Source organism: Vicugna pacos, chromosome 22, assembly GCF_048564905.1.
Source record: "Vicugna pacos chromosome 22, VicPac4, whole genome shotgun sequence".
In the NCBI taxonomy this organism is placed as follows: domain Eukaryota; kingdom Metazoa; phylum Chordata; class Mammalia; order Artiodactyla; family Camelidae; genus Vicugna; species Vicugna pacos.
The window spans coordinates 29653759-29677654 of NC_133008.1; the positions used below are offsets into that span (position 1 = coordinate 29653759).

A 23896-nucleotide genomic window follows, 5' to 3' on the forward strand; every position below is an offset into this window, starting at 1 on the left:
CGCAGACAATGCTGGGAGCCCGCTGTCCTTAAGGGCAGCCTGCTGTAATTTGGTCTAATTCAGCCCAGGAGCCAGTGATTAGAGCTAATAAACAGACCCCAACCCTGCTTTGTCTCACCCACCCCCCACCCTGCTTCCATCCTCCCCAGCCGCCCTGGGGGAAAACAGGAAGGTCTGTGAATCTAGGAAAGTGCTGGAAGCCCTCTAGACTGGGTACCCCTCCCTCCCTGTGGCCCAGTCAAGTTGACGCGCAAATTAACCCTGACATGAAGCCACTCTTCATGGTGGCTTGCAGCTCAGAGAGGGTCGGCAGCACATCGGATGTCACACAGCCATTAAGTCGCAAAGTCGAGATTTGAGCCCAGGCCCCTGGGTCTGGTGCCTGTGTTCCTAACTACTGGGCTATATAGTAGCTTAGGGTGTGAACTTAGTTTAGGGGATGAACCTTGAATATAGTAAGCTGGCCTTCCTCAAAGGAAAGAGTTTTGTTTTGTTTTGTTTTGTAAGCATGTTATCATTTATTCACTTCTCAAGAGAACAAAGCCATCACCCCTTTATTCATCAGATGATAATTCAGAATGCAGATTGAATCATTTTAGACGGAAGTGGCTGGGGCCAAGCATTAAGCCTAGGATGTACTGGACTAGACTCGAAACTCCATGAAGCCAGCGGCACCGTCCTTTCCACCGTCCTACGTCCAGCCCTCAGTTGAGTGCCAGGGAATCGTGGGTGACGGGCGCCTTCTGTGCGCTCCGTGGGGAAGCAGCTGAAGAGCCCAGGCGCGTGGCTGCTATCCTGGCCCCTCCACGTACTCCACATGTTGCTGCTTTCTGGAAGACAAATAACATGTATGTATCTAGTATCTTTGGCAACTCCCTACTGTTAATTCAATAACTCAACTTTGAATTTCATGCCAAAACATTAGAAACATTTGCTGGAAAGAGATTTCTAGAAGGAAGACACAAAACTTGCATTTATTCATTCACACAGTTACTGTCTTTCCCTAGCAGCCAGGGCCGGGTGCTGTGGACAGAGCAGCGGCCGAGGCTGGTGGGTCAGGCTGGGGACAAACAGGGCAAGAAGGTGTCTGAAGGGACGATCTGGAGACCGTGGCATTTCTCCACCTGAGTGGGGACAGGTCAGGGAGGGGACTGGGCTGAGCAACAGGAGAAAGGGCGCCATGGACTCTCAGGGGCCAGGCACCTGCCATGGGAAATCCTTCCTGTGTCCCACTGTGTGAGCCACTTCATACAACCCCCGGAGGGAGGTGATTTCATAACCCCCATTTTTCAGATGAGAACACTGAGGTTGGCACGGGCCCCTGCTTGCCCAGCATCTTGGGTGGGGCCCCCCAGTAGCAGCGGTGCTCGCTGGCGTGTCCGTGCTCCAGACTCTCCAGCCGGGTCAGGGCGTGGGGCAGGACCAGTGCACAGAGAACGGGCAGTGGGGGAGCTGGAACATTCAGCTGAAGAGCGTTGGCGGGAGTTGTCACGTGATGGTCCAGCCTATGGATTTTTTCATCATGGGCTCGGGATGGTGTCAGGGGTGAGGATCCTTCTGTTGGATCTGAGGTGTCCGTGTAGTGAGACTCCCAGTCAGTGGTAGGATTCGTACCAGTGTCCCCACCGGGAAGAGCCCTGGGGCAAAATAAAAATCCCCATGGGTGCTCTGTATTGAGTCCTGCCATGCGCCAAGCCCCAGGCTAGCCCTTATTTTACTGGGTCTTCCCATTACCCTCCACAAGATAGCGCTACAATTATCATCCCCATTTCACAGATGAGGAAGTTGAGGCTCAGAGAGGGAAAGCCACTTGTCCAGTGTCACACAGTGAGGCTGAGTTCACCAGGCCACTCAAGAGAGAATGAGAGAGAAACCCAGCCCAAAGAGAGGGCAATTCCAGTAGGTTCTGTGTGTGTATGTGTGTGAGTGTCTGTGTGTGTGTGTGTGTGTGTGTGTGTGTGTGTTTGGGGAGGGGGGAAGGAAAGAGACATATGGGGAATGAGAAGAGCTTTCTCACGCCCCGCCATCACCCCCCAACCCCGCCACATCCCATCTCCCATCTCATTTACTTCAGACAGTGATGGGTTGATTGTCCGGAGCTAAGAATGCCCCTCAGCTACAGAGTGCCCTGGAGACGCAGGGAGATGAGAGGCCGAGGGGGAAGGAGGGAGAGGGAGAGAGTCTCAGCCACATGTGCCCCCCACCCCCGCACCAAGACGCCCTCTTCTGCAATCTGCCAACAGCCCAGGGCTTCTGCTTCTTGCACCTACCATTCCTGTGTCCCCACGACAAAAATAACCAGCTGATTTTGTCATCATCTGTTGATTGAGAAGGCCCTTCCAATATTTATAGGCACGGGGTTAGCTGTGGAGAGGTTTGGAGACGTGCCTTCCAGAGTCAGCCTGCCGGGGCTAAAATCGCCACTCTCCAGCTGGCTGACAGGTGACTCCACCTCTTTGGGCCTCGGTTTCCCTATGAATAAAACCGGATTAATGATCACACTTCACAGGGTCACTGTGAGCGTGAAATATATTAGAAGTGTACCCAGCGCCCAGGAGGTTGCTGTGAATGTCATCTGCTGTTACGGTTGTGGTGACGGTGGTGTGTGAGATATAATGTAGGAATCCCCTCCCCAAATTTTGTGTGTTTTGAGAAAACGCAGCATGGGCTGCAGACAAAAGGGACCATTCCACAAATCAATGAAAATTGCAAAGACAGGGAGGACTGGGGAGCTCCCAGCTACTGCAACCCTCCCCAGGAAATCAATCAAAGAATTGCCACGTGGCCCTGAGAATAAACATGGTTATTTTGACACTGAGGGAGTAAATAGTTTAATTTAAAATTATTTGTCAATAGCAAAAATTCCTCTTATTGAAATAGCACTGCTGTAGGGGACCAGTATGGGGGTGGAGTGAGCGAGATTGTTGATGAAATTAATCTCTCTCCGTCTCTGTCGCTCTCCAGTACACAGCTTCTTGTGTAAGTTAAATTGACAAGCTTTAGTTTCCCCATCTGTAAAATGGGCTTAATGAAAGTCCCGCCCCCCATCAGAATGGGTTATGATAAAGAAGTGATTAGAACACCTATTTCAGGACCTGGCACCTTAACTACCATTATTAACTACTAGTTAACCAATTCATTAATGAGTAGTGAACTATGATTATTTTCTGAACTAATTTTTAATTGAAAACGTAATATCAGTTCACAGAGGACATGAACTGTATCAGAAATGACTTATTTCTTGTTTTTAAGAGATCCAAGCAAATATCCTATATTCTTACCATTTTAGTGAGTTTTAATTATGACATTTGGCTCATCAAAATTCAGCATTGCATAGGGGTATGCCACAAGAATTGAGACTCTTCCATCTTTTGAAAAAGATTCAATGGACTTTTATTTTATTTTTAATTATCTTGATTACCTTGGATCTCATCTATGTAGAAGGCAGTCTAGTCTGGGTACTGCCAGAAATTACCTTTCTCAATGGTGTCTCCTATTTGATTCTAGCAATTTCCAAAGCATCTATTTTCACACATCTGCCCACGAGATGGAGACCCATCTGTTGTTTGCTCTTTTTAACTTTGAATGTCCTGGTTGTTGTTACTTGGGGAGTGTGTGTGTGTGGGGGGCCTTTCTACAACAGCATGTCTCCTTCCTCTATGTAGTAAGCAGTCTAGCCTCTTGCCATGGGCTTTGGAGCCAGGCCACCTGGCTTTGAATCTTCCTTCTGCTACTAATAAGCTGTGTGACCTTGGACAAGTTACCTAACCTCTCTGTGTCTCCTTGAGCATGTTGTTAACCTCTGTATGCCTGGGTCTCTTTACTAATAAAAGAGGGGATGGTGCTGCTGATAGAGGCAGTATCACAGGGTTGCTGGGAGGACTAAATGAGTTTAAAATGTGACCTTTTCTTAGAAATCTCTCAGCTCACATTTTCATTATTCTATGAGTGCTAATCCTGGAGATCCAAAGGGATCTGTTGCAGCTAGCATTGGCAAGAAATGTTTTCCAGACTGGAAACATTGAATTCTTCCCGGCTTCCTTTCTTCCTTTCCTCTTTCCTTCTCTTCCCTGTAACCTTCCTCAAGATTCTTTGAAGGCTAGACCCCTGGTAGAACAGGACAGCAGCTCTGCCTGCTGGGTACAGAGACACTTCTGCAAATGCCGGGGTATGTGTTAGGGGAAGGAAGGGCCTGACTTTGAGATGCTGTTGTCTGGGGCTCAGAGTGGAGCTGGAAGGGAGGAGGGGGTGAGGGGCAGGCAGGGGATAATGCTGGGGGATGGGGGGGTGAGACACTGCACAATGTCCGTCACCTGGGCTCCTGCTGACACCTAGTGGAAAGAAGGAATTACCATTTTCATCCAAGGCACTGCCTGAGTTTGTAGCCTCTCAGAGAACAGGAACCAGACCTCAAACAGGAAAGTACAGGCACAGAGAGGGAGTGACTTGCTGGGTGCCACAGCGCATTAGCTGCCTTGAGTGGGTTTGAAGGATGCAGGATATCAAAATCATTTTAAAGGAGTTTTTGTTGTTGTTGTTGTTTTGGATAAATGAGCTCTCAGGCCTTGATGGGGTTCAAGGGGGAGAGACATATTTTCTGAGGTTCTCTCCCTCTACCAGGAAGCCCCCCTGTGTTATTCTGTCCCCATTCCCAGGCATTTTCTCACCTCTGACCAGCTGTTCATTTGTTCGTAACTTCAACAAATGTTTACAAGCCCATAGTGGCATGTAGGGAACAAAATAGATTCAAACAAACAAACAAACAACAACAACAACAACCCTGACCTGGTAAAGTTCACAGCTCAGTGGGGTAGACAGAGGAGAAACAAGCAAACAAATCTACAAATGGCATTATTTCAGAGACTGGTAAGCATTGAAAGAACATGGTGAAGTGATAGGAACTGAATTTGTGGGTGCCAAGTCTGGGGAGAAGATTAAAGTTAGCTGGGCTCATGGAAGGCCCCTCTGAGGAGGTAACATTGAAACCCAGACTTGGAGGAGAGGGAGTGAGTCCTGGAAAGAACTGGGAGAAGCCAGTAGGACATAGCATGTGCAAAGGCCCTGGGGCAGGACCATACCTGGTGTACTGGATAATAACACTATGTTTAACCTTTTGAGGATGGCTTCCCACAGCAGCCGCCCTATTTTTCACTCCCACCAACAAAGTATGAGGGTTCCAGTTTCTCTCCATCCTTGGCAACACCTGTTATTGTTTTTCTTGATTACAGCCCTCTTAGTGGCGGTGAAGTGGTAGGTCTGGTCCATATTAGGTACTAAACATTCCTCAGATCAGCCTACTCATTTCTAGTTCCAGGCCAGCTTGAACTTCTGCCTCACCCACTGCCCGCCTTCCAGTTCATGTAGTAAATGGTCAGGCAATGCTTGTTCAATGAATGAACAGATGGAACACTATGCAGCTGTCAAAAATGATGTCAGAGAAGAATGTTTAATGATGAGGGAAGGTGTGGTTGGCAGAATACTGCTCCCCTACAATGTATACATCCTAGCCCCCAGAGCCTGTGAAGATGCTTTCTTCCATGACACAAAGGACTTTTGCACAGGATTAAGTTAAGAGTCTTGAGAGGGGAGATTATTTTGCATTATCTGAGTGGATCTGATGTAATCAAATGGGTCCTTAGAAGAAGGAGGCAAGAGAGTCAAAATCAAAGATGTGACAATAGAACCAGAAGTTGGAGTGAGGTGGGGCCATGAGCCAAGGAATGTGGGCAGCCTCTAGAAGCCGTAAAAGTCAAGGAACAGATTCTCCTGAATTCTCAAAAAACAGAGCGTGTAGAAGGAATGCAGCCCTGTTAACATCTTGATTTTAGCCCCTTTAGACCAATTTTTGGCCTTCTGACCTCCAGAAGTGTAAGATGATAAACTTATGTTGTTTCAGCTGTTGTGTGGTCATTTGTCACAGCAGCGGTAGGGAACTGATACAGAAGATCTTCAAGATGTATTGCTGCATGACAGAGCCCAGCTGAGCCACACTGGGATCTGAGGCAAAAGCAAAACTGTGTGCTGCTTAGTGTTTCATGTGATTTTTATTGGTTAATTCCTGCCCCTTACCCCAAAGGCGTATGTTGCAAAAGTTTGCTTCCATTAAATATAGAAAAGTAAAATGATAAGCTCTTCATGTTGAGAATTTTAATACACCTACTTTTAAGTTTCTATATTTTCAACAATGTTCTGGGGGAAATAGCCATTAAAAATACATAAAAACAACCTCCCGAAAGAAAGAAAGAAAGAAAGAAAGAAAGAAAGAAAGAAAGAAAGAAAGAAAAAGAAAGAAAGAAATAAGGAAGGAAGGAAAGAAAGGAAGGAAGAAAGAAAGGAAGGAAGAAAGAAAAAAGAAGACTAGCTTAAAATGAGTTAACTCCATGTTATGAGATGAAAAGTCATTTTAATTATCTTCTTTGTATGTCTGATTTTGTTTGTTTTTTCCTTTCCAAATTTGCTACACCTGGCGTCCCTAGAAGGCTTTTGCAGAAAGTTCTTGTAAAAAGTGGTTTGGGCTGAAGCAACATGGTTTATATTTGTAGACAGGTAAGAGTTTAAATTAAGAATCTATCTATGAGAGAACTAATGAAACATTGTTTGGCTTCATGATGGGTTTGTGAGCAATTTCTGTCCTGGATTATTTCAGTAGTGTGTTTGTGTGTGTGTGAATGGAGAATGGGGTTACTGGATTTTTAAACTTCTGTGTTTTCCACCTGCCTGCATCAACCGCATGAAGCACGGCGATGAATATTTACGAAGAGCGGAAATCACCCAGGCAGAACGAACCAAAGTGTTTGTTTTAAGTGCTACACTGTGACAATATCTGTAACATTGTTTATCTATAATGAGCTCAAGAACTTCGACACGTAGTAGCTTCGTAGTGCGGCGGCTATCACGTTCGCCTCGCAAGCGAAAGGTCCCCGGTTTAATCCCTGGCAAGAACACTGCCATAGTTTCTGAACTGCAGATTTTAGAATTTGCTTCAAAGTAACTACGGTAGAAATCCTGGTTTTGTGCTTTTTCTTTTTTTCTCCGGTTTTTAAAGATATTATTATGGAATTTTTTAAGTTATTGCAAAATTATACAAATTCTAGCTCAATGTAGACCATTTTAAACAGATAGTAAAACTGAGAAGAACTGAAAAACATCTTGCGTTGGCCGGGAATCGAACCCGGGTCAACTGCTTGGAAGGCAGCTATGCTAACCACTATACCACCAACGCCGAGCCGGAATCCATTCTTCTCTAGGTCCTTTTAGTAGAAGTATTAGGTATTTGGCTGGACGATACCAAGCCACACGGGGGTGTCTTTCCCCACCTTCCCTCCCTGCACAGGAAGACGCCACCCATAGGACGTTCACCCTACTTGCGGCGGGGGCCGCGCTGGAGCGTCCACCCCCAGTGCCCCCCGCTCCTTGGTGCCGGCCGGCCGGTGCCCAATCCGAGGCCGCCGCCTGGGCCGCTCGACTTCCGGGTCAAAGGGGCCCGAGCTGCCGGGTACCCCGTGGCCGCCGCCGCCGTCCCCCGCGCCCGCCACTTCCGGGGCCGCAGTCCCGGGCATGGAGCCGCGAGCTTGAGGCGCCGCCGGCCCTGGGACGCCCTGCCCAGCCCGGCCGCCTCCCCGCGCCAGCCCCGAGCCCCGGTGAGCAGCGCCCGCGCGCCCCGTCCGGCCTCGGCCGCGACCCTGACCCGCCATTGACCTGCCCCGCCTCAGCCCCGACCCTGGACCCTCCGCGGACCGGCCGCCGCGGTGCCCTCCGCCCCGGCCTCCCCGTATCCCGGCCCCGCCACCGACCAGCCTCGCGGTTCCTCTCGCCCCCGCCTTGGGCTCCCGTCCCAGCCTCTCCTCGCCCCTTCTTCCCCGCGCGTCGCCTCCGCCGATCGGGCCACCTCAGCCTCCCCGCGGCCCGGCCCGGCGCGACCTCCTCCCCCATCCCGTTGCCGCTCTGGCCTCTTCCGGGGGTGGCCGCACTCGGTAACGCCTTCCCTTCCCTGTAGGCTCTGGAGGTCCCTACCTTCTGTCCCTCCCCATAGCAGCACGTGCTACCTGCAGGAGAGCAGAAGCCACCACCCTGACCTGCGTCCTGCCTCCACCCCTCCCCCGCTCCCGATCATTTGGCCTCCCCCCACCCACATCCCCAGAGGGTGCAGCCCCTTCTCTCAGCCTCCCTCCCAGGCCTGTCCCCCCCCCCACCTTCTTCCCACAGAGGCTTAAACCAGCCTTGACGCTTCCCCATCCCTGCGAAGTGGCCCGTCCCCTTTGACCCCACCCCTGCCCCCTCCCCCCACCACCATCGTGAGGAAGTCACTTGCCTCAGCGGCGAGATCAACTTTTCCAGGAGCCTGTACCCTCTTGCTGGATCCTGGGCGAATTGGGCCCTGTGGCAGGACTTTTCTCCTGGGTGTGGTTCGGGGCACACAGGAAGCGCTGCAGGGCTGTGAGGCATCATTAGGATCTACTGGGTAGACAATCAGGCTTGACTGTCTGGTTCCCCAAAAGTAAGGAGAGTGAGTAGTTTTAAATCGCCGTGTTAATAACACATTTACTCTGTCAAGGTCCGTGTCCCATGTCTGCAGCTGGAATGGAGGCTTTCTGGACCCTTTAGAAGGTCAGTTGGGCTGGGGTGGGATGGCCAGGAAGGCTGGGTGTGGGGCAGTGGGATCCATTTGTCTTTTCCAGGATATTGAAGTTGGCAGGAAGTAGTCTTCTGCAGCCCTGGGGTCACAGCCCTCAGGGAAGGCTGACTGTAGCTTTGTGCTCTGGCTGGAGACTTTTCTGTCTCTCCAGCATTCTAGTCTAGCTGAGCGCAGAAAGAACCCCTGGAGGACTGGGGGAGGAAAAGGAGGGAGTGCTGATTCCAGCTGGATCTGGCAGAGGTGTGAAGGCACTCCCCTCACCTAAGACAGCGCCTGGCACTGGATCTGCGAGTGGTATGGATTCTGGCTCTGAAAGGGACTTTGATCCAATTCTCCCCTTGATGTAATTTTAAGTAACTTGTTTAGATGATAGTGTTAGCTGTCACGTGGTTTGTGCTCTGTCAGCTACTTTACCTGTGCAGTTTCATTTGATCCTCAAGAGTAGCCCTAGGTGTAGGTCCTGCAGTCCTGTTTTATAGCTGGGGAAATCGAGGCACAGAGAGGTTGGACACCTTCTCCAAGATCACATAACCAGTAGTGGCAGAGTCAGGATTTGAACCCAGAGCTCTCTGACACCAGAGCCCGCGGTTTTCAGCACTAGACTGAGGGTGAAATCAGTACTTCTTTGTGCTGACGTTTTGCTTCAGTTCTTCCGTGTGATCTCTGTGCTGTGAGCAGTACTGCTTTCTTTTTCTTTAAACCTCTGGGCACCTGTCTTGTCAAGAAGGTGATGGGGTACCCACCCAACCAGGGGTCCCTTTGACTTTAGCCAGTGTTTGAGCAAGGACAGGGACTCGTTCATTCAACCCGAGATGTTTACCAAGTGCTTCCTGTGCGCCTGGGCTACAGCAGGAACAGGACGGGTGTGGGCCTGCCTCTGTGGAGCCGGCATCCTGGGGGAGGTGCTCACCACTCACCCAGAGAGGAGTTCTCAGCCTCAGCACAAGTGATGTTTGGGGCCAGGTTATTCTTTGCGGTTGGGGGGCCATCCTGCTTATTGTGGCCTGCTTAGCCGCATCCCTGGTCTCCACCAATCAGATGCCAGCAGCATGCATCCCATGGGGGACAGAACGAGGGGTCCCTCGTTGGGACCCCCTGGGTTAGGGGATTCCACTGACCCACAAGAGACTCTGTTCCACAACCATCTGACCTACATTGGTCCTAGGATGCTGCACGCATTTCAGTACACAAACTGGGAGGGGAGGAGGCAGCTCACAGACACCACCCTGGTTTATACCATCTGAACCATTGGGGATTGATTTTAGCGTCCAGTTTGAGCCTAAGAATCTAACTCAGTTTTTTCCGTCAAGTAATAACACAGTGTCTCCCCCTTGGCACTGCTGACGTTGGGGCTGAATCATTCTCTGGAGTGGGGCCATTACGGGCGCTGTAGGGGGTTGAGTGGCACCACTGGCCCCTACTCACTGGATGCCCATAGCAACCCCCTGCCCTCATCAGTGGTAGCAACCAAAAAATGACTACAGACACCCCCAGGGGCCTGGGGGGTCGCGGTGCGAAGTCACCCCCGCTGAGAACCGCTGTCCTGAATGAGCACTATGCGGAAGGACCAGGCGTCGTGTTGGGGGTGACAAGGCCGCAACTCTGCATTGCGTGCCAGGAAAGACTCCTGAAGAGGTGATACTGGGACCCGAAGGACGAGAGGGAGCAGGTCGCACAAGAGCAGGGCAGGCGTGTTCCAGGCAGAGGGCCTGGTAAGCGAAAGCGCTCCGAGGCCGGAATGAGTCAGTGCGTTTGGCGGAGGTTAAGGCCAGTTGACTGGAGATCCTGGTCGGGGGTGGGGAGAGGGTGGGGAGGGGGCGGGGTCAGGAAGGCCCAGGGTGACCAGGGTGGGGAATTTGGGTTGATGTGATTTCCAGCAAGCGCCCGTGGGTGGCATCCCGTGAGTCACTTGAAACTCGCATCTCCTCTGGGACTTCTCACCTTGGGAGGACTGCTCTGTTCCTGGCCAGTGCCTGGTCCCCCTGCGGATTTCAGGGCTGGGCCTGAGCCATCTGCTTCACAAGAATGCCCTTGGCATTGAGTGTTCCCCGCAGGCAGGAGGGCTGCTGTGGGAGTGGGAGTGGGAGGGGGCAAGGGCGTGCACCCGGCATGGCCAGCCGTGCAGCCCTGTGGTCTCTCCCCTCACAGGCTCACCCACCCCGAGTTCAGCCAAGTGGTTGATGCGGAAGGTTAAGAAGCTGCGGCTGGACAAGGCGAACACAGGACGTTGGAGAAGGTGGGGGGCACGCTCTGGGAGCCCGGGTTGGTGGGGACGTTTCAGAGGTTCCTGAATTTCCAGGAGTCTTAGGTCTGGAAAGGCCCCTTCGCCGCCGGCCCTACCCCCACACTTCTACATTTCCAAGGAGCGTTCTGGCTGTTTGCGGGCGGCACCATGGGCAGTGTGGGCTAGTGTCGGGCTCCTCAGCCTCTGCATTTTGGACACTGGGGCTGGGTCATCCTGTGCTTGTGTTGGCACTGGATGGTGTGGAGCAGCACCCCTGGGTGCCAGGCACACCCACTACCCCCACCCCGGTCATAGCAACCACAAATGTCCCCAGACCTCACCCAGTGTCCCATGGGGACAGGATTAGCTCCAGGTGAGAGACACTGCTCGGGTGGTCTGGAACGTGGGTTCTGGATCCAACAGACTTGGGCTCCTGCTCTTCCTCAGGGGCGGGGTGGGGGGGCATTGGGTGGGGCCCTTTGACCTTGAACCCACTTTCCAGTCTCCCAAACGAGGACCAGCCCAGAATGCACTTTCCAAGGTTGCAGTGAGGGTTAAATGTAATTACACAGACAAGGCCCAGGCACCTTGTAAATTCCACGAGTGAGGCCTGGCAGGAGAAGAGACCACAGGAGCCCCACACCGAGTTAACCTGTCTCAGTCTCAGTTTTCAGATAATTTTAGGCTTATCTGCTTTTAGTGGGTGCAAGTGATCAGGGAGGCAGGAGGGGAATCATAGATGGTTCTGGAAGACAGGGCTGATGTTAAGCACAGCCGTTCGTTTCCCAGATTCAGGCTCTGAAAATGGGAGGTGCCTGTGCATTCGGGGGTTGCTTAGTGATAGGGCTCCCAAGTCTCTTTTCTCTGGTGCTGTAGGTCTCTGGTAGGCATGGGCCAGGGTGCAAACTGACTGTGTGAGGCTGGTTGGAAAAGCCTTGTGCCTGGGTGGTGGTGGGGCAGCCCCTGTAGGACAGAGGATGGCCTGCTGTTTCCAGGGAACCTCCACCTGCAGGAACATGGCAGGTTCCCTGAGGGCCAGTCTGAGGCATCTCGGGAGCATGGTGGGCCCCCCCCCCCGCCGCCCCTCACCTCGCCTTGGCCGGCGCCTCCTCCCTGCCCTCCTGCATTATCACTCCATGGGCCCAAACTCCCCCAGACCTGCAGCCGGTGCTGAGAATCCGCAGTTCTTCTTGCCTTCCACCTGCTTGCCTCATGGCCTGCCCCTCCTGGGTCACTAGCAGGTGTCACTATGGGCGGGTGGTCCCAGCTCTTGAGACAGAGCACCGCAGAATCCCATCGGGCGTGCACGGGGGGAGGAGAGGGTCCTGAGCTGGGTGCTGGTAGCGTCACGGGCTGCGAGGCATCCTGCCGATTGGCAGAAGAAAAGTGTAGGTGGACCTGGCTTAAGTGGCTTGGAATCCGCTTTCATTTCCCAAGCTGTGTAAACTCTTGACTCAGGAAGCCGAGCCGCGGCTGGTGCTGGATGAGCCCGGGCCAGCACAGGCTTGCTTCCTAAGGGCTGCATTTCGTTCCCCTGTCCCTCTCTCTGAGCCTCTCTGTGGCGCTGGAGAGGAGAGAGGCGAGGGGAGGGCCAGGGTCTGGCAGCTCACCATAACCTGTCTGGGAGCTCAGGCTGCTCGGCCACATCACGAAGATTCCTAGAAGCTTCTCCCAATGTTTCATTTCGTGGCTCACCTTCTGGACCGTGTTTTTGCTTCTTGGGCTCTCTGTGCTGATCGCAGGCAAGATCATTTTCACTGTTCTCTGCCATGGAAACAAGCCAGAGACTTTGTGAGTGCTTCTGCCGGGCTCTCAGCTTAGGGGGCCCCCGGGAGACCTGGAGGCCACATTCTGTTTTTCTCCTGTGAGCGAGGCTTAAATTGTGGCGGCAGAGCTGGTGGGGTGGGGCGGGGCTCGGCTGGTTAGAGGAGCTCCTGGCTCTTGGTTTTCTGGGACGATGGCCCCTGCCGCCCCAGAGGTGAACCGCAGCGCTGCAGCAGGCTGGGACCCGCCCTGTGTGAGCCGAGGGCCTGGAGGCTCCAGCGGCCTGTGGTCTGTGTCTTCAGAGCCACTGTGGGAGAAGCTGAAGTGACTGCTTCTCGTGGCGGGGGGCAGGACACGCAGGCTTGCCGTGGCCCAGACCCCTGTCCCCACAAGCCAGGCCAGGTCAGGGAGAACTGAGCAGGGGGCCGAGCTGGAAAGGGACTCTGAAAATCAGCCCACATTAGATGCTCACAGGCCATGGGTACCTCCTTGTGTCTCTCCCCTTGTCTCTCAAAATGGGCAGGGGTCCTTTGTCCCGTGGTGGTCACTCTATGGGGGCTGGTATCAGCCAGGGGCAAAACCTTCTAGGAGTCTTAAGGCTCCCACGGGAAGGGGGAACATCAGCTCTATCCTAAAGCTGTCCCTTGGCCCCCACTGTCCCGCCAGTACTGCCACACCGCCCCTTCTGACAAGGGGATGCGGACTTGGGCCCGTAGAGCCACTAATCCTGGAGGACAAAGAATCCCAGTGTCCAGGGAGGGCTTAAGCCATTTGGTGCCCTGACAGGAAGGCGAGGCTGGCCCACTCACATTTGCTGGCCTCTCTCCTGCCTCACCAGATGACCCTGGCTCTTCTGAAACCGGGTCACTGTGGCCGTGTTTAGATTTCCCTAAAACAAATATTTGCCTGGCCAGGCCAGTCCAGTCAAGAAGTGTGCTCAGCAGCAAGGTGGGTACGGGGAGGGCAGGGGCGGGAGCCATTGCACAGCCGCAGCCACCCCAGGGTGGGAGGAGAAAGTGGGCTGGCCTCTGGGGAAGGGTGGGCCATCCTCTCCCCTGGAGTTCTCAGAGAGCCAGCAGGTGTCTGCCTGGGTCTCTGAGCACCTCTGGTGAGACACAGGTGGTGCCCCTGCTGGACAGCAAGCTGATGGCACGGGTAATGAGGTTTGCTGACCCATTTATGCTCAGTTCTTTGTGTGTGAGTGAGTGTGTCTCCTAGCGGGCTTAATGAGAGGCAGTCATTCTGTGGCCCGGGCCCCTGTGGGGCTGTAGGGACACTGCCGTGAACGGGACAGATGCGAGGGAGACAGGCAGGGATCCGTGACCAACCACTGTGACAACCACTGCTATGAGGGTGGGGCAACCAGGTGGCTTGTGAAGATGAATAGAAAGACAGCTTTTGGTCCAGATGGTCATCTAAGGACCCGAGGTGTATTTAAGCTGAGATCTGATTAGAAGTTAGTCCAGTAAAGAGGGGGAAAAAAGTGTTCCAGGCAGACAAGACAGCACATGCAAAGGCCCGGGGGTGGGAAGAAGTCTGGCTTATTTGAGGAGCTGAGAAAAGGTCAGTTTGCCTGGGGCCTTCGTGATGAAGAGGGGTGAGGTTTGAGGGCCCAGTAGAGATTAGGACAGAAAGCACAGGAGGCTGGGTAAGCGCTGGCTTTTACTGTAAGGGCTGTGGAAAACCAAGGAAGGGTTTTAAGCCATGGGGTCTGATTTGCAATGGATATATAGTTGAGTTGGGAGATGGTTATAGTCCTTCAGCCGAGAGGTGATGCTGGCTTGGATGTTAGGGCTCGTGGTTGAAAAGAAGTGGAACAATTTGAGAAATACTTGGGACGGGGACAGCTGCACGGAGTGGGGCTCTGCTGGAGGAACCAGAGTGTCCGATAGGGGGCACCGCCCCCCTTCTCATCATCTTCCCGCCCATCCCTTCCTCCTTGTAGCTTCTCACTGAATTCTGAGGGGGCGGAGAGGATGGCCACCGGGGCACCGACGTCTGACCGGGGCGACGCGGTCGAGATGGAGGACCCTGCCTCCCGCTTCCAGGTGCAGAAGCACTCGTGGGACGGGCTTCGCAGCATCATCCACGGCAGCCGCAAGAACTCGGGCCTGATCGTCAACAAGGCTCCACACGACTTCCAGTTCGTGCAGAAGACGGATGAGTCGGGCCCCCACTCCCACCGCCTCTACTACCTAGGTAAGCCCCCAGCTCCCTCGCACCCCCCAGGCTGCCCTCAGGCAGGGCAGTGTTTCTGGGGCGGCTGTTACTTAGTCCTCCAGCCTCCAGAGGCCAGCTGGTCCAATTAGTTAGAAGATCCAGATAGATGGGCCCGGCCCTGGACAAACCGCCAAATGTATGAGATGCTGCCACCCATGGATGACATCTGTTTACAGTGAAGGCCAGGGTGCGAGTCCCCCAGGAGGGTCAGGTGTGTAGGTGGGCAGCTCAGAGGGCAGACCTGCCCCATCTGTGTGGCAGCAGTGCTGTGGCTCGGGCCCGGGGTGTGGGCCGGGGCCCTGAGATTGTTTCCAGTACCCATCAGCTGGACTCACCCCTGAGTTGCTTCCAGGCCACCTGGGCTGGGTCAGGCCTGGCCAGTGAACAACGCGGCTTCCCCCTAGTGGGAGTCGAAAGCAACTCCGGTAGATGCTTGTCGGCTAAGAAGAATCAAGTGGTGTGTTTAAGAAGGATCCTGAGAATTGAAAAAAAAAAAACCTGAGGCTCAGGGAAAGGTGGCGTGCTTGCATAACCGCGGGGCTGACCACGGCCGGCTGGTTTGCTCTCCCCGCCCTAGATACCTGGATAAGCACGCTAATTGCTAATCACTTCTGCTCTTGGGTATGTGCCTCGTGAGCGGCACTTTCTGCGCCATCGGCAGTTACTAACGCATTTGTGTTCCCTGCTGGACTGTGTGAGGGCCTCCGGGGCTCAGGTTAGGCCTCGTGCCTGCCCGCGGCCTGGCTCCTGGTAGATGGACGGCAAATATTATCTGTTGAGCAAATGACTGTTGGCTGAAGGTCTCCCGCGGCAGGAAGGAGCGGTGCCAGGCATGTTCCTCTGTAAGCAGCCTGGCACGTGATTGTTGACCCAAAGCAGGTGTTTGGCTCTGGCACTGCACATGCAGGGCCGGGTCATCCTCTGGGTCTCCTCTGCCTGCACCTGGTCAGCCCTCAGTCAGTATCAGAGTGAATATGAGGCCAGAGAACGAGTGAAGGTCCTCCTCTGCCAGAGACTGACCCCACAGAGGGACCTCGACAGTGACCACAATGGAGGCCAGATGGCTCTCCCTTCCCCATGGTCCAATGCAGGCAGTCCCCATGGAGGCCCATGTGGAAACCAGACGACGCTTTGGCAACCACAGTCAGAGAAAGGAATGGTCTAGGAGGGTCGGCCAGTGACAGCTGTCTGTTTTTAGAAATTAGTTTTACTGGGGCACGGCCACACCCATTGGTTTACAGACCATCTATGGCTGTTTCTGAGCGGGGTCACGTGGTCCGCAAAGCCAAAAATACTGTCTGGCCCCTTATGGGAAAAAGTTTGCCAGCTCTAGCCCAGGAGAGATTAGGACGTGCCTCAGGTTTCATTTCTCCAGGGGAGAGCTGGCTGTTACTACTCTGAGTGGCCAAGACTATGGGACTGTGGTGAGCCATTGCCTTTCTCCCCGCCATGTTTCTGTGGCCCCTGAGCCCTGTCTCCAAGAACAGTCTCTCTTGGGCCCCTCACTCACTCAAGCTCAGGTGGCCATCCAGGTCAAGGTACTTGTCTGAGTTTTCTGGGGCTGCTACTGCAGCAAGTGACCCCCAATTTAGGGGCTTAAAACATCCGACATTTATTCTCTCTCAGTTCTGGAGGCCAGAAGTCTGGAATCAGTTTCTGTGGGTGGAAATGAAGGTGTCAGCAGGGCCAGACTTCTTCCGGGGGCTCTAGGGAAGAATCCATTTGCCTCTTCCAGCTTCTGGTGGCCACTGGCAGGCCTTGGCTTGTGGCTCCATCACTGCAGTCTTTGCCTCCATGGTCATGTCGCCGCCTCCTCTTCTGTGTGTCTGAAATCTCCCTGCCTCCCTCTTACAATGCACTTAATTACATTTAGGGCCCACCTGGATAATCCAGGCTAATCTCCCCAGCTCAGGCTCTTCAGTTTAATGCCATATACAAAGGCCCTTTTGCCAGGAAGGTAACAGGGTCCAGGGATTAGGACACGGGCATCTTCGGGAGCCCTTGTGAAGCCAAACCACAGAGCTGCTGAAAGGGATGGAAATGCTCCAAGCTACTTTGCCTCCAGGGGCCCTTCATAGTAAGGACACAGGTGCATCAGGGACCCCTCAAGACCTATGACGGGGCTCTGACAAGCCTGAGCCGTGTAGAGCCCAGGCATCTGCCTTCGGGTATTTCTCTCCACGGATCCACCCTCACTGCCTACCTGCCCTCCACTGCCACGCTCCTAGGGTTGCACGTCTCAGGTTCTGGCCACCAGCAGAAGCAGACCAGCTTCCTCTGAATTTCTGGGAGAGGGACAGCCCCACGTCCAGTCAGCTGCAGCCTGTGCGCATGTCTGGGCCTGGGGTGGGTGGACTCTGCACTCCAGAGGAGGCTGAGGGCCCACCCAGTGTAGGGGGCAGCTCCAGACTAGGGCTGGCTGAGCTGATCTGGTCTGTGTCACTGAGCACCCTTGGGGTACCCTTGACCTCACCTCACATCCATGTTCCTTGGGCTGGACTCCCCGGAGCCTCCGCATATTTATAATAGTGTGCACTAGCCCAGCGCAGGGGAAGGCAGGCAGCCAGAGACATTGATGGGTTAAAGGGAAAGAGAGCCCAGAGCAATGCCGAGCCAGCTGCTCTAAACATGCTGCCTGAGAGGGGCCCAGCCTTACCAGTCACGTCCTCCAGGGAGGCTCTTTGGGAGCCCAGTGCAGGTGGGATGGAGCAGAGAAGGGAACGTGCCTGCTTCTGCCCCTGTAAGACGGGCTCAGGTTCCGGGGCTTGGCTGCTATGAGCCAGTCAGCTCCTCCCCGCTGCAGGTGGGTGTCCTGTGTCCGGTGGTGGAGGGCGCAGGTGCAGGCAGCACTGGAAGTCCCTTGAGGGGAAAGCAAGGCCTTTTGTGTCCTCATGTCCTGTGTCCAGGTCCAGGGTCACGTGCCCTGCCAGCCCGTCACCAAGGCCACGTGGTCTTTGCACAGTCTGGGGCTACCTGCCACACTGGTGGGCTTTGGGGTGGGGTGCTGTCCCCAGGGAGGGGTGAAGCTGGTAAGAGAAGGCACAGGAAGGACTGTGACGGTGGAAATCAGCGGCTGTGGTCAGCCGTCTCAGACCCTCGCCTCGTGCACCGACCACCGCTGTCACAGGTGCGGGGACAGGTCCTCCAGGGAATGTGCCGGGTTGGGCCATTTCATGTCACTGCTTATTAACTGGTGGGGAGGGGAGGTGGCTCCAGTGTCCTTGGCAAGGCTGTACCATTAACTTCCTGTTTGGAAGGCTCTGGCTCTCCCAGAGAGCCTGCAGACAGAGGCTGGCCAGAGCATGTGGCACTCGATTGAGAATGGCCACCTGCTCCCTCCCGGCCTTCCACGCCGGCCCTGGATTCTGGTTTTATTTTGTTTTGTTTTTTTTAATTGAGGTGTATTTCACATCCCACAAAATTCCCTTTTTTAAAGGTGGACAGCTCAGTGGTTTGGGGTATACTCACAGTATTGTGCAACCATCACTGCAGTCTTAATTCTAGAGCTCTTCCATCAGCCCAGAAAGAAACCCCGTGCCCCTCAGCAGTCACTCCCCGCCCCCCTCCCCCTGCCCCTGGCAGCCACTCATGCCCTTCCTGTCTCTGGACTTGCCTGTTCTGGACATTTCACACAAATGGAGCCACACGCCACATGATTCTCATCCCCACTTGTCTTGTGAACTTGGGAGGGAAGGCGGCGGCACGTCTGAGCCTCCAGCTGTGAGTGAGCCCGGCTGTGACAGCTTAAAGGCTCCTTAGAAAGCTAATTGTGGATGATTCTCACTTGCAAGTCTAAGTTAGCTTTGCATTTTCCTGAAATGCACCTCATTAACCTAATATTTTTCTTTAAACGCTCTCTTTTACTGACTATACTTGACATGCAAACTTTGTCACAAGTGGAAAACCCAGGTTGCTTGACATACTGAGAAGCTGCCCATAGTGGTAACTGCAGTGGGACAGGTACATTTAAGCTCCTTCTGGCTCCAGAGGCTCTGAGCTTGGGGCCCACCTGTTCTCCCACAGCAGCAGGCAGGGGAGAGGTCAGCCATAGAGCCTGTGTGTAACAAACATGAAGTCCTGGGTTCAATCCCCAGTACCTCCATTAAAATAAAACAAACCTAATTACGTCCTCCCCCCCAAGTTTTTTTAAAATTAAAAAATAAAAATAAAATAGATGGACAAAAAATATATATATAAAAAGTGAGGGTGTGTATGGGGAGGTCAGTCTCTGAAAAGAGACCAGCGCCAAGCCGAATCTTCCTCCTGGAAAACTTCAGATTGAAAGGAGTCAGAGGGACCTAGCCACTCATGGCACACTCCTGGACCACTGCAGAGCATCCTGCCTGTTGCTGAGGAGCCCTGCCCGGGCCCCTGCCTCTTTGCCCAGAGAGCGGGGACCCCCAGGCTTCCCTAGAGAGCCATGCTGCCCCCACCGTGAACTTTGTTAACAGCAGTCATACCGTCACCCACGGAGGCGAAGACACTGCCAGTTGGAGGACATGCCCTTATTTTATTTGCCACCATTCGTGCTGAGTGCTTTATACTTCCTACCTCACTTAGTCTGCATGCGAGCCTCAATAGGCAGCTATTATAGTTCACAGATAAGGTTAGACTAGGTCAGTGGTTCTCAGTCAAGGTGATCCTGCCCCCTCCCCCGCCAGGGGACACTGGACGATGTCTGGGAATGTCTGTGGTTGGCATGACTTAGGGGGGGCTCCTGGCATCCGGTGGGTGGGGCAGGGAGGCTGCTCTGCACCCCCCAGTGCCCAGGACAGCCCCACAGAGGAGGACCGGCCTGGTGTCAGCAGTGCCGAGGAGGGAGGTGCTGGATTGGATACACATTTCCCGATCCCTGGCCATGGCTTTGCCCTTACTCTGATCCTAGATTAATTCCTAGCCTTTGCAAAAGCCCTTAATCGAACAGGACATTTGACCGGAGCCCAGCCTATGGCGAGGTGGGGGTCACCTACTTCCCACTTTTTGTCCCCTTGTGCGCTGTTTCTTCAGGAGCTCGGGCGATGAGATGATCAGCACTAACATCTCCAAGGTGGAAGCCCCTACTGCACCTGCTGCCGTGTGCACACCCGGGGGCCACAGCTTCTGTGGGGAGGGGTGTGCTGCCAGGCGCTGCAGAAGCAGGAGGAATCAGCTGGGCCCACGCGGGGAGCCCCACCCGAGACCCTCGTCCATTCCGGCTTTCATCTCTTCCCCCCAGGGATGCCCTATGGCAGCCGAGAGAACTCCCTGCTCTACTCCGAGATCCCCAGGAAGGTCCGGAAGGAGGCCCTGCTGCTCCTGTCCTGGAAGCAGATGCTGGATCACTTCCAGGTGAGCTGCACGTGTCGGGCCCTGCCCGCAGGCGGGACACGCGGCTTTTGTGGGCCCTGCCCCCGAGGGGCCCCAGCCTGATGCCCCATTAACACCTGTGCTGCTGAGATGAGTACCCAGCCCTGCATGGAGGCCCGCCCTTCCCACTCCCTCAGTTCACACCCAAACCCCAATGCTGGGCTGGTGATGACAGCTTGCATCAAAAGCACCTCTTCCCTTTAAATGCCTCATCGAAGGCATGGAAGTAACTTGGGCTAAGAACCTTTAATAGAAATTTAGCTGCTAATGAATGTTATCCAGTCTCCTCACTCCCAGGGAGGAGCTGGCTGGTGAGGGGTGGGAGTGTCTTTTGCACTGACTATGTTCATAAATATAACGCGACAGTATGCGGGGGGAGGGGCTCTGGGGGAGGGCCCATGCCGCTGCTCTCACTTTTGCCTGTCCCCTGTCCCTGTCCCCTGCTCCGGACAGTCGCGAAGCCAAGTTGTTTCCTTTAATGTTCCTCTGCATTTCCATATATCTTCAGAATTACCCCCGGGCAGCTGCATGGTGTCCACCGTGGCTTACTGCCCGCCCCACCCAAGATCAAGCGTACGGGTGGTCATGTGGTCCTGAATTTCCCCCGCTCCTACCCACGCAGAGAGTAGGAGCGCGTGCTGTTGGGTGGGTTCGGCTGAAAGTCTCTCACAGGAAGGGATTGTGATCAGAACGGGAGGGAGGGGGTCTGTAGGATGGCAGTGGGGACAGGGGAGGAGCTCCAGGTGAGCCCAACAACCCCAGGCCACTGGTCACCCTTGCAGCCACCAGGTGAGGGCCCTGTCTGGCCACTGTGGTGGGGGCTCTGCCACCTGTTCTCTGGGCACAGCTCTGCTCATCAGAACATTCTCCTGGACCAAAGTCAGATGGGTTCCTCCCAACAATGCCCAGGCTGGAGGGTCTGTGCCAAGAGTCCCAGGGCCTCTGGCTGCTGACACTGGTGTCCCCATATCTGCAGGCCACGCCCCACCACGGGGTCTACTCCCGGGAAGAGGAGCTCCTGCGGGAGCGGAAGCGCTTGGGCGTCTTCGGCATCACCTCCTATGACTTCCACAGTGAGAGCGGCCTCTTCCTCTTCCAGGCCAGCAACAGCCTCTTCCACTGTCGGGACGGGGGCAAGAACGGCTTCATGGTGAGCTGCGCTCGCTGGCGGGGGACAGGGCGGGCAGTGGCATCCTGCCCCCCTGAGCCAGACCTCTCTATCCCCAGGTGTCCCCCATGAAGCCCCTGGAAATCAAGACCCAGTGTTCCGGGCCCCGGATGGACCCCAAGATCTGCCCCGCCGACCCTGCCTTCTTCTCCTTCATCAACAGCAGTGACCTGTGGGTGGCCAATATCGAGACAGGCGAGGAGCGGCGGCTCACTTTCTGCCACAGAGGTGAGGCCGGGCTGGACGGGCCTGCACCTGGGGGTGGTGTCGGCCGGGCCCGGCCAGTGCTTCTTGTGCATGGCCATCACAGCCACCCTGCCAGCTTATGGAAAGGCCCCGGTCCGCCACCGCACTTCCTGCCAGACCACCAGGCACCTTCCAGAACCCTGATCTCACAGGCCACCCTCCCTTATCCCTCCTCTGGCCTCACAGAGAGCCCAGCTGCCTGGACTGTGATCTTCCTCTGTGTGGATTGGCCTGGCTGCAGTGGCCTGGCCTCCCCGCCAGATGTCGTTCTGTGCCTCTGCTCACCTCCACCCCTCCTGCCTCCGCTCACCTACCCGACTCCTCGAGCTGAGCTCAGAACTCACCTGACCTAGGTTCTCCCACAGGCCCCTGCTCTCCAGAAGTGTCATCACCCTTCTACAAGTGTCTGCAGAAATGCGCCAGTCATGGCCTGAGACCCCAATCCCAGCCTCCCAGCCTGCCCCTGGGCTCCAGCACCCTCTCCAAACCTAAGCTTCTTGGGGCAACTTGGACAATGGTCATGCCCAGAGACATTCTCAGTTGTCGCAGCTGGATGAGGGCACCCCTGGCATCAAGGGGTGGAGGCCAGGGGTGGTGCTGCACACCCTACAGGCCGGCCCAGGCCGGCCCCCCACAGAGCAGTCTGGGCTGATGTCAGCCGTGCAAGGGAAGAAGCGCTGCTCGAGGCCAGACTCTTCATCTCTCAGCCGGCTCTCTCCCCCTCCAGGCTTGTCCAGTGTCCTCGACGACCCCAGATCTGCGGGCGTAGCCACCTTCGTCATCCAGGAAGAATTTGACCGCTTCACTGGCTACTGGTGGTGTCCCACAGCCTCCTGGGAGGGTAGGTGCCTTTCTGTTTTTAAAAACTAGTCTGCACACACTTCTTTCATTACCAGAGTCACAGTCTACGTGCTTGTCTGCTCTTTGCTCATTTCACTTAAAATAAACCTCAGCAACCTTCCTGTCAACACCTGTGTCTCAGTCCTCTCAGGCTGCTGTGACAGTGCCACAGCCAGGGTGGCTTGTAAACAGCAGACATTTATTTCTCTCTGTGTGGAGGCTGGAAGTCCAAGACCAAGGCGGATTCGGTGCCTGGGGAGGGCCTCTTCTAGGTTCAGACATGATGTCTTATCACCCTGTCCTCACCTGGTGAAGGGCGAGGAGCTCGCTGGGGCCCCTTTATAAGGACACTAATCCACTTCACCTGGGCTCCGCCCTCATGACCTAATCACCTCCCAGAGGCCCCACCTCTAACCCATCACATTGCGGGTAGAATCTAACATTTGAATTCTGGGGCAACACAGACATTCGGTGCCCTGCGGGCAGCACATGGAGGACCCTTTAATTGTGGACGTCCTGCGGGTGGGGATGTCCCACAGTTTATTTAGCTAGTCCACACCGGTGGACGCTTCGGTTGTTTCCACCTTGGGGTTACATTCTTGCTTTGTACTGTGCTGAGATCTTCATGCATTTGCCCTGGCGACCGCCTGCAGGTGCATCAATGGTTCTCGACCAGGGGTGCTCTGCCCCCAGGGGACACTGGGCGGTGGTGTCTGGGGACGTCTGTGCTTGTCATGACTGGGGTGCTCCTGGCATTGAGGGGGTGGGGCCGGGGAGGCTGCTCCACGCCCCGCAGTGCCCAGGATGGACCCCCATAGAGGACAGTCCATCCCCCAGTGTCCTCAGTGCCAAGTGTCGAAAATCTTGCCGTGGAGAACATTCCCAGCTGTCGGAGAAGTGAGCTGAGGCTTCATGCATCTTACATCTTGTTGGGTTTTGTCCACAAGTTATGAAAGAAACCAGATTAGCAGGCCCCTCTGTATCTGTTTTCTGCCCTGTGCGTACAGCAGGGGTGTCGTCTCCCCTCCCCTACTCAGTCAAGCAAAGTCTGTTTCCCGAGCACGGGGTTTGGGGAGGGTTCCCGGGGTGTGTGGGTAGCATGAGATCCTCCACCACGCGAGCCCACGTGAACTGAGGCCCCCTTGTTCACATGAGCTCCCTCCCTGGGACACGGCCGTGGGCCAGGCCCCCTCTGCTGGAGCTCTGCCTGGCCTCAGCGCCTCCGTATGTGACAGTGGGGCATGTGGCTATGAAAGCCAGGATCCTGGGCACAGGCCACTGAGTGTCCACCATCGCAGCCGAGTGCCCCGTCATCTGCTGTTCACTTCTGCCTTTACATCAGCGTGCCTTTTCCTAAAACTGATTTGAGAAGAAAACTTCACAGTCCTACAGTAAGTAGAAGCTAGGCATTACAGTCATGCGATGGAGAGAAGCCAGCCGTACATTCCATCCG

The 23896-nt window shown here is 54.7% G+C and overlaps 1 protein-coding gene, 1 long non-coding RNA gene and 1 other non-coding gene across 9 annotated transcripts in view; 1 reads left to right on the forward strand and 2 right to left on the reverse strand.

Moving 5' to 3' along the window:
- Positions 1-378: 378 nt before the first annotated feature.
- LOC140688487 (uncharacterized) lies at positions 379-8541 on the reverse strand. Of its 2 annotated transcripts, none has more exons than XR_012063217.1 (3): positions 8312-8539; positions 2271-2472; positions 379-830 (listed from the first exon to the last, which is right to left on the reverse strand). It is a non-coding gene; the product is annotated as an uncharacterized lncRNA (long non-coding RNA). The 2 variants fall into 2 exon arrangements; XR_012063218.1 differs by lacking the exon at positions 379-830 and adding an exon at positions 841-1637 and having other exon boundaries at positions 8312-8541.
- On the reverse strand, positions 7151-7222 carry TRNAG-UCC (transfer RNA glycine (anticodon UCC)). The gene has a single exon. It is a non-coding gene; the product is annotated as a tRNA-Gly (tRNA).
- DPP9 (dipeptidyl peptidase 9) overlaps positions 7462-23896 on the forward strand; it is a 37596-nt gene continuing 21161 nt past the window's right edge. The window contains exons 1-8 of one of the 6 annotated variants that reach the window (XM_072947921.1): positions 7462-7640; positions 8555-8607; positions 10784-10871; positions 14569-14822; positions 20059-20171; positions 21166-21339; positions 21417-21585; positions 22331-22444. In XM_072947921.1, coding sequence (XP_072804022.1) covers positions 10816-10871; positions 14569-14822; positions 20059-20171; positions 21166-21339; positions 21417-21585; positions 22331-22444 — 880 coding nt within the window. In that variant the 5' untranslated portion in view covers positions 7462-7640; positions 8555-8607; positions 10784-10815. Of the gene's footprint in view, positions 7641-8554; positions 8608-8999; positions 10348-10783; positions 10898-12316; positions 12651-14568; positions 14823-20058; positions 20172-21165; positions 21340-21416; positions 21586-22330; positions 22445-23896 lie in introns of those variants that run through there. The other 5 variants (XM_072947915.1, XM_072947917.1, XM_072947916.1 and 2 more) reach the window with 5 other exon arrangements.